This window comes from Centropristis striata, chromosome 22 (genome assembly GCF_030273125.1).
Source record: "Centropristis striata isolate RG_2023a ecotype Rhode Island chromosome 22, C.striata_1.0, whole genome shotgun sequence".
NCBI classification, from domain to species: Eukaryota; Metazoa; Chordata; class Actinopteri; order Perciformes; family Serranidae; genus Centropristis; species Centropristis striata.
The window spans coordinates 22,419,589-22,429,598 of NC_081538.1; the positions used below are offsets into that span (position 1 = coordinate 22,419,589).

General features: G+C 40.2%; 1 protein-coding gene across 1 annotated transcript; it reads right to left on the reverse strand.

Moving 5' to 3' along the window:
* Window positions 1–700: 700 nt before the first annotated feature.
* On the reverse strand, window positions 701–8,943 carry LOC131961106 (zinc finger protein 11-like). The gene is made up of 8 exons (XM_059326374.1): window positions 8,630–8,943; window positions 7,276–7,478; window positions 6,786–6,887; window positions 6,603–6,698; window positions 6,380–6,490; window positions 5,763–5,886; window positions 3,003–5,192; window positions 701–1,355 (listed from the first exon to the last, which is right to left on the reverse strand). Exons 1-8 carry the CDS (start codon window positions 8,655–8,657, stop codon window positions 967–969), a joined length of 3,243 nt encoding a protein of 1,080 aa, XP_059182357.1. The 5' UTR covers window positions 8,658–8,943; the 3' UTR covers window positions 701–966.
* Between the last annotated feature and the right edge of the window lie 1,067 nt (window positions 8,944–10,010).

Genomic DNA, 10,010 nt, shown 5'->3' on the forward strand with positions numbered 1-10,010 from the left:
ACAGGAGCTGTGGAGGTTTTAGTGGTTTCAAACTCAAAACTCTCCTAAACTAGATACATACAGTGTTCAGCTTCAGCTTGTCACGAGAAGGCTGGTGGATTTTTATCTTTTCTCACATTAATCTGTTGAAGTTTTTCTGTACTCACCTTAAAACTTTGAAGTTGAAAAGGTGAACGACATACGAGTAGATTTTGTTACATCACAACTAGTTTGGGAGCCAATCACAGTCCAGTATGAAGATAATCAGTGGACACCATTAGAAAACAGAGCAGCAGCAATTCTTCAGCTTTAAAAGACTGAAACTGAAAGACAGCAAAATGACCTACTTCAATTTGGAAATAGCTTATGCAATTTCCAAATTGCAGTATGTGCAATATTTGTTAAAGGCCTCACCGATGGTAATAAAATTAATTATAGCACTGCTGTAGAGATGTAACTGCATATTCTACAAGCTCAAGAAAACATTTGTCAGGAAAAAAAAAATCACACATCATGGAAATGTTTTTCAATGAAAATAAGAACAATTATGTAAAGATGATCATTTCCACCAATATAATAACTGCAATATCAGTCAAAAATAATTTGATAATTAAATTGTATATATTTCTTTTTAAGTATTTTTAAATTTCACTTTAAGTCACATGGCTAATCAGTAACATTCTCAGCACTATTTTTAAAATAAAAATGAAGGGAGAGAAAATTTACATTCATGATAGATTTATTCCAAAAAGCCACGTGAGCAGAAATAAATCATTGGCTTTTATTATTTACATGCCTTGTAGATCATCGATTAGCTTTATATTTGATAACCAGGAGGGGAAAAAAAAAAGAACCAACTTACAAAGCTGTCAAAACTAAATAAGAAAAAGCAAATTCATAACAAAGTGTTTTTGATGATTTGATGATTCCAGCTCAGAATTTATCCTCAATATAAATGAACAAAAGCTGCATTTAACTACAGGATTTCTACTGAAATTCTATCCTCACTTCATCAGTGAACGAAGGTTCCACTTTGACATTGTGGGTGAGCGAGTGTTCCCACAGGGATTTCTTAATGAGGAAGCCCAGCCCGCACTCCTCACAGATGTAGGTCTTTGGCTTCCCGGCGTGAGTCCGTCTGTGTTTCTTCATGTGGTACGACAGCCTGAAGCCTTTGTCACAGATGTCACATTTGAACGGCTTCTCCCCGGTGTGGATGCGCATGTGTGACTTCAGATATCCCGACTGGATGAAGGCTTTGCCGCACACTTCGCACTTGTACGGCCGCTCCCCGGTGTGGTAGCGGTTATGGAGGCGGAGCTCGTTGGCGGTCAGGAAGGTTTTCCCGCACACGGTGCACTGGTGCGGCCTCTCGCCTTAGTGTAGAGGAGACAGAGTTAAAGTTTCATATCATGAGTATAGTGATCAAAATTTTCACTAGACAAATAATGAAAACTTCAATTAGTATTAGCAGCTCAATTAACTTTTTGTTTGTATAAATATTAAAATAACAGCCAATGCCTTAACCCTCTGAAATTTTTGGCTACTATGTCTGTTAAAAATCTTTACCATGCCATGTTGGTATCAGTTTTTTCAGCGTTACTTCACCTATATGTCCTGATAATTCCTTATTAACTTTGACTTACTTGATCAAAATTTTAAATATTGCAAATATGAATAAAGGTTGCATATATAACATATAATAGGTAAATTGAGGATAATATCTAGTTCCATATTTTATACTAAATATATTTGACGATATCTCTGGTCTTACTTGGCTGAATATCATCAAAATAAAATCTGGCATGGAGTTTCAAGCCAGAACTTTAGAGGGAAGCTGATGGCAAGACTCAATGTTGCTTCATTTTTATGTCTTTACGTCATGAAGAAGTCATGTGCAGGTGGTTTCATGGACTCCAGAGGGCTAAGTAAACCTATGATAACCACATTAAACATGTATTAACATTAAAGATGACATGTGGCTGTGACAGGTAACTGCTTAAATGCTTTTAAATGCTTAAAAAGCCGCTGTGTAGTGGGACAACAACAGGGTTGAGAACACATAAAACAGTTTTTATAAGCTGCCAAACTGAAAAACGAACTTGAATATAAACCAGAGGGCTATCATGTTTGTGCCTTACCTTGCCAACACATAGCTACCATTAGCATACTAACTGCTAACTTGTCCTCTCTGGTAGCCATAGAGTGCTAAAATATTACAACTCTTTTGAGTCTAATGTTTTTTCTAATGTTTCTAGTGTTTCAACCCTTGGTTACATATTGTGACAGCAGCAACCTAAAGATTTCTTCACATTTTCTACTCAAATAATGAGATGTAACCTCACAACAACTTCACTGTTTCATACATTGCAGTTGGGAGGGTTTTCTTTTGTTCAGCCCAACTACGTGATATAGCTTGCTGAGGAAGCTATTTCATGAAAAGTTTTCTTAGTGTAAGTTTAAACTAAGACAACCTTAAGTAAGCAGATCAAATGTGCAATAAAAGTAACACAACTATTTTAAACAAAGTAAAGCGCAACTGTGCAATTTATAAAGCTAGACAGTATTTTACCGTGAGTTCTTCAATGTACAGTAATCAAGTATGGTTCAATCATAATTTGAAATACCAACAAAGTCTAAATCAAAAGCTTCATCATGATACAATCACTATATTGTTTTTTTGGACAACGATACCATATTTGCTGATATAAAGTCTGCCATGACACGATTTCGATTCAATTCAAGGGACTGCAATTAATATGAGACAATATCATAGGCTTATTTAACAAAATCTGTTACACATATTAATACTAACTCAAAGAAGAGCTACTTGACAATTTTATTACTGAAGTCCTATATAAATGTACATGCAAACCAAACTATTATTTTTGAAGAATGTAAATTAAATGTAAAATATAGGCATGCATTAAAGATGAGGATATGTATCAATATTTCCACTTTGCATCAATCGTAGTGTTGGTCATTGAACCGATTAGTAACCCTACAAACAGTTTCTAGCCTACCTGTGTGGATGAGCTCGTGCCTCTTCAGGGACGTCTCCTTCATGAACTGCTTCCCGCAGCTGTTGCAGGGATACCGCACGCCGATGTGGATTTGCTCAACGTGGTTGGTCAGCTGCAGCTTGGTGCGGTACGCCATGTCGCACTGCGTGCACGCCCACGGCCTCTCGTCCGAGTGCGTCCCCATGTGCACCGTGAGCTCCGAGGCAGAGCGGTAACACTTCCCACACTGCCAGCACAGGAAGGGTTTCTCTCCGGTGTGTTTCCTCTGGTGGACCGTCAGACAGTTGGAGGACCTGAACTTCTCGGGACACATGCTGCAGATGTACGGGAACTCTCCTTTGTGGATTCTCTGGTGGATGGCGAGGTAGGAGAGCTGGATGAAGGTTTTGTCGCACTGCGCACAAGGATACGGTCCGGTGAACTTGTGCTGCTTCTCGTAGTGTTCCCTCAAGCGCCTCAGCATAGTAAAAGTCTTATCACACATGGTGCACGGCATCGGCCTGTGCATGAGCTTGTGCCTCTCGAACGCAGGCTGGTTTGCGAGGATCTTCCCGCACTCTTTGCAGTAGAGCGGGTCGTGGATCCTCTGGTGCACTTTGAGCATCGTCATGCTCTTGAACTCTTTCCCGCAATCGCCGCACTTCATGATCTCACCCAGTTCCACTTTGCAGACGTTCTCCTGGTGCTCCTTCAAAGCCGACGGGTATTCAAAGTGTTTGCCGCAGTTGGAGCACCACACGGGGATCTTCAGGCTGGAGCCCTGCTGCAGCTCGCCGCTGGTCGCTTCGCTCTGGCTCGGCCCCGCTCTCTGCTCCTTTTTCCACAAGAATCTGGTGATTTTCTTATGACAGATGGCATAAATCTGGTGCCTTTTCAGCCCGTGCATGTGCTTAAAGCGTTTCTTGCAGTGGACGCAGTAATAAGGACGGTCCTCTGTGTGACACTGGACGTGCCGGTTTAGTGTTTTGACGCTGTCGAACACCCGAGAGCAGACCGGACACACTTTAGGCACTTTTCTCTTGACTTTCTGCACTGTTTCTGCAGACAGACACTCCTCAGACGTGTCTGCAGATGCATGTGGATTATTTTCTTTTTTCTCGAGGTTACCTGCATCGGCTTCAGCCAGAATCTGCTCCACCGTCTTGCTCTGCTCCTCTCTGATCCCCTCGTGACCATGAATAATCTGATGCTTCTTCAACGTGTCCTTGTACTTGAAGCCTTTCTCGCAAGTGATGCAAATAAAAGGACGCTCTTCCGAGTGGGATCGTAAATGCTTTGCGATGTCGGCGGTGCACGGTAGGATCCTGTTGCAGATGGGACACACTTTGCCCTCAGTCGACGCTTCAGATGGCGGTTGTGGATTCGGGCGCTGAGTCTCTTTCTTCTTCGGCCGTTTCAGCTCTCTGCTCTTACAAATCTCCTGCTGGTGTCTCTTTAAAACGTAAGGATTCTTAAACTTCTTCTCGCAGAAGCAGCAGTTATACGGGCGGTCCTCTGAGTGGGACCTCATGTGCCGCTCCATGTCCACCCGACGGCCGAAATACTTCCCACACAGAGCGCAGTTTTTGTTTTCCGACATCTCAGACGTGCAGGGATCTCCTGCCTCCTCCTCCTTAGCGATGTTGCAGATCTCTTCCTTTTCATGGACGCGCATGTTGTGTCTGTTCATGTCGTAATGGTCCCTGAATCGTTTATCACAGTTGGCGCATTTGTACTTGAATTCCCGGTTGGCAGAATGAGTTTCCAGGTGTCGCCTCATGGCTGCGGCCCGCAGGAAAATCTTATTGCACACAGGACACGTCTTATTATTTGGGTATTTTTTTCTTTGCCTCTTGGCTGTAGCGGAGTCTTTTTCTTTTAAAGCTTTTCTCTTCACCTGCAGTCTTTTGCTTTGTTTCAGTGGTTGAAAAGAGGCTGGCTTCAGGGCGTCGCTGACACTATCCTCTTCGTTTACTTCGTGTCCGTCTTCAGCATCAGGCTCCACCAAAGCTGGATGCTGTTCAATGTGTATGTAGTCCAGCAGTGTCACAGTCTCGCCCTCCACCTGGACCGTCATGCAGCCCGGTATCTGCTCCGACTGAGTCTGCAGCTGGATCTGATCTGTATGAATGACGACCTTCTCCAGCTGAGGGAGGGACAGCGAAGACAGGATGCAATTCCCGAAGGAAGAAGGAATGGTTTGAGTTTCATCTGTGGGGAAAAAAAAGGACCGTCAGCTTTATGGTTAAGGCTATAAAGAAAAAGAAAATCACAGGAAAAAAGTGTTTTTAATCCCATGAATCTTCCATCTTTTATTCTATAAAAAATGTATTTTATTCAATATCAATCTCACTTATAAACATAATGTGAATACCAGTGCAGGAACTAAAGATAAAAAATGTTTTCTTAAATCAAGGAAAAAAGTATTTTTCTGTTGAGGACAGGAGAACCCATTGAGAATCGAGATATCTGATTATCTCACTAAACCCCGAGCAGCTTCAGGGCATCTTTTCTTTGCTCCTGTCACTTTTTTCTCACTGTGGCCTCATTTTTCACTGCAGTACATAAATCCTGCACCTCCATTGAAACAGCACAACCATAACTCAAATTAGGGAGAACTCAAAAATGTATCTTTTGCACTACTTAAAAAAACCTGAAGATTATTTCTGTTATAACAGTTTCTGGATATAATAAATGGTATAATTCTTCAAAAGAAAACATGCATTTCAAAAGTGCTTGCCAGCTCTGTGGTTATGCAAATGAAGCCCAGATGTGACTCACCGGATAAATCGAAATGTCCAAGTGTTGTGTGGTACTGGAGCACAGCCTTCAGGTGCTGCAGGTCGGGAACAGAGTGCACACACTCCTCCATGGCAGATGGGACGGCACTGAGCATCGATGCAGTCTAGAGAAGAGATCCAAGATTTAGGTCAAAAGAAACTGAACCTAAAAACCTCGCTGAAGACGCTTAACATACTTCTATATTGAACATGTTTTATTACGGGCAACTCAGCAACGTCATTAATTTGCATGTAAGATAAGATAAGCTCTATTTATCCCACAGTGGGGAAATTCAGTCATCACAAAAAAAAATAAAACTAACACTAAAGCTAATAAAAACTAAACTAAAACTAAGCATTTAAAAACTAGCAAACTCACTCTAAAAATTGAAAACAAACATTCACAATGAAATTAAAACTAAAAACTAATGAAAAATCCCAAACTATTATAACCTTGATTAGAAGTTTGTGTTTGCAATGTACGCATAAACGTATAGTCAACTTTCACTGGATTACTTTGATACTGTAGAAAACTTGTGAGTTTTCTCAGGCAAGTTCTGGAGTTATAAGGAGCATCTTTTCTTTCTCTGATTCCTAAGCGGATTTATGTTGCCTTACCTGCTGAATGTCTGGTACAGGAAGAAGCTTCTCCAGTCTGGACAGGAAATCCAGCATTAGCACCTGTAGAGCGCTGTCATAATCAGGCCCGAAATCCGTAGGAAAAACATCCTGGAAGAAGTAATCACAGTTAAATGCTCATGTAGCATCACTGAATATTATATATTCTGTAGCAGTCAGGACAGCTTCAGAAATATGAAGAAATCCATCAAAAGACACAAACCTGGAAAAACTTTTCCTTCTCTTCAGCGTCTTTTAACAGCAATTCAACTTGATCCACAAAGTTTGATTCTGGGAACTCCACTTCTGCAAAACACGGCTGGAACAAAAACATGCACAAATATAGTTTAAGCAGAAATAATTTGATGAAAAACAATGCTGAACTACACTTTTAAAAGAGGCTAACCTGTGCTGCCCAGGTGGATATAAGAGTCTTGATCCGCTCCAGGTGCATCTCGATGGTTTCTGTGTCTCTTATCTCCTGAGCCCGACACAATTCAAGAACCACCTGCAACGAAATGTTTCACCTCAGGGTAAATACAACTGACAGCACAACACCTGCAACTGTTATTCACTCACAGATTCATAGAGACCCAGTTCTGGCATAACGAAAGCTTTAATAACCTTTCAGTGCCTCGCAGGTGATGCTGACATTTTCCGTCAAAGAAATATTAAACCTCTACATCAGCCGCACCTTCACCGACAGTCAGGCTATAACTTTTTATTGTTTAGATGCTGTGAATTATGAGGCCATTACCAAGCGAGTCAAAGGGGACAGCTATATTGCACAACAGATTTTTATGACTTGTTTTGACAGCTAAACATCTGCAAGAAAGAAACCAAACTGCTGTTGTTTTTTCTGCTCAACACTCAACAATAATATCCTGCAGTCTCACCCGCGCTCTGAGTCCCAGGAGGAGTTGAGCTTTCTGATCTGCGTTCAAAAGTTCAGGTAGGATTTCTGAAACTGTGCTGATGAACTCCTCCACCATCCCGTAATCCTGCACGCTGCCCCTCTGGACGACCTGCCACATGGCTGCAGACACGAGGCGCAGAGGAGGGATGAAGAGGCGGAGAGACGGCAGCAGAAGAGGTGAATCTGCAAAATATTTTTTACAATGTCAGGATTTAAATGATCACAACTGTTCATTTTGTTCAAAGTTAAGTTGATTCTGATGTTGTATTAAAGATCAAATATATAGCAACTATTTTACTGCTTATACAGAAGTTTTGCACAAGCTGGTTTTACCAATCAAATATTTTTAAATTTTTGTTATACATCATAAAATTATAATATTATATATATATATATATATATATATATATATATAATATATATTTATATATCTAGCAGGTAAATTCCAGATCTTTCTCCAGTTAAGGTTATTTGGCCGATTTCAAGTTTGGTTGGATCAAAGGGCAATAATGATGGATTTTGTATTAATGTACTTTTAAAAAACATAATTACACCTAGAGGGATTGCATTTACGACAATATTAAATTCGCTAATAGGAATTGGGATTCTATATTTTATGATTAATTCTTGATATGCAAGTAATGATCCGTTTGAGTTAAATAACTGATGAACTAAGACTATATTGTGAATAAACCAATAGGGGTAAAAAAAAAAAAAAAAGGATTTGTTTCTATATATAATCTCTTTATTGTTCCATATGTAGTACCTATGCATGCAAAAATTATGTTTTTAGATTAATGGCCAGGAAAGAAGCATCTGTTTCTCCTGGGCAACTAGCAGACCGGTGTGCAAATGTTTACATCCTGATGGAGTGACAGCGGGGACGGCCAATCACATAAGGAACGGCAGAGCCAATCGAGGAGCTTGTGGGCGGGTCTAAACTGAGGGAAACAGGCTTCAGTTTGAGCGGCCGTTTACCGCTTGGTCCTAGTGCCTGACCCTTCTCTTTTGGACGGTTAAAAACAGCAGGGGACAAAAGCGGCCTTTTGTAAAAGTACAGGGGATATGTCCCCTGTGTCCCCCCCAAAAGAAATTACGTCCGTGCATTAAAGCATTTATTTAAGCATAAGGCGCCAGTATGGTTTAACTGACTAGCATACTGATAGCTAGCTTAAGCTCCGTCTGATAACTACCGTACACATAAGCTAACGTAGCACAAAGCCACCGCCATCTCAGAGCGGGGTACGCCATGTTCAAAATCGGGCGCACACAACCCAAAAGAAAACCGGATAACTCGAGATGGGTGCGACATGCTTGAATAAGCATTGGCTTACCGTTTTCAGCGCGATATGGGCTCTCCATTTTAGCTCAGAAAGTATTCAATGAGAAAAGCCAACGAAGTCGGGGTTGTTGTGAGTCGATGTCCGCCCGACCCTGCGGTGCAAGTTGGCGGGGAGGAAGGGCGGCTCGATATTCTGCTCGGAGTGCGCATGCGTAGTCAATAGCACACGAAACACTGGGTTCATTAAGTGGTCGTCGTGTATTACGGGGTCTTGTCCACTCATGTGGTCCGTCAAGACGTTTATATGTAAACTTTAGTCAGGAAAACTACATTTGGTTAATAATTTGACCAACTTTAGGTTTCTTCTTCTTCTTCTTTTGAGTTTTATTGGCGGTTGGCAGACCAACGTATAGGTGCATTACCGCCACCTACTGGAGACTGAAGTGTGGAGCAGTGGATTGACAGGAAAATAAGGAGAGAAAATAATAATAGTCATATTATTATTATTTTTATTATTATTATCAATAATAATCATAATGCAATTAAGATAAATACATTATTTAATAGGAAAGGGGGAACACTAGTGTAACTAATAGCATTTTACAATATGCTTAGAATGCTTTTTTTTTTTTTTACACACTAGCCTTTCTTATACTGGTTCTTCTTTCTGCTATCCACTTGCTGCTGTAACAGTGCAATTTCCCCATTGTGGGAGTAATAAATGTTTATCTGATCTGATCTTATTCTGTTATTTTCTGGTTAGGTTGAATGACAGTACATGACTGCTGCTATTGAGCCACACATAATTGTCTTTTTCATGTAAAAGTCAAGATAAAAATGTACGTTATTGTCCGGAAGAGTGGGAAATTTGTCATGGGCTTTCATCCATGCTGAAGCCATAAAAACACACATACAAGTATAAATAAAAAACAAATATCATCAAGTGTTCATCCCTTATCTGTTTTGTCAACACAGAGATTAATTTATTTTTAAATCTAGCCCTATGTGCGTACATAGTCCAATCTTTATTCATCTCTCTCACTTCATTACCTCATATACCAAAAAGTACATCCTTTTTTTTTCTCTTTACATTTGTGCCATACTGCTGGATAAAGTGATCACTTTCATTTACACACAATTCTCATTTTTGTATACGTATAAATATATATTGCATCAATATCTTTTTAATTACACAGACAAATATGAAGTCAAATTTCCCCCTAAAATAGAAATGGAGACATATTTTACTGTGGTCTGAAGAAATCACAAGATAATTCTAAATGACTGCACTGTATTCTAATGTATCTATTCATATCTTTAAATAAATAACTATTATTAAACTTGCATGGCTGCAGCAGTATAATTTTTTCATGAAGGAATGGTCCACTTCCTTCCTTGCAGCAGTGTATTCCTGTGGAGATGGACCAAAAAAA

Excerpts from the sequence above, each read along its gene's own strand:
- LOC131961106 (XM_059326374.1), bottom strand. The coding sequence starts at position 8,657 with ATGGAGAGCCCATATCGCGCTGAAAACG. Across the intron at positions 5,193-5,762 it reads TGGACATTTCGATTTATCCG|ATGAAACTCAAACCATTCCT; the intron begins GTGAGTCACATC and ends TTTTCCCCACAG. Across the intron at positions 1,356-3,002 it reads GCACGAGCTCATCCACACAG|GCGAGAGGCCGCACCAGTGC; the intron begins GTAGGCTAGAAA and ends CTCTACACTAAG.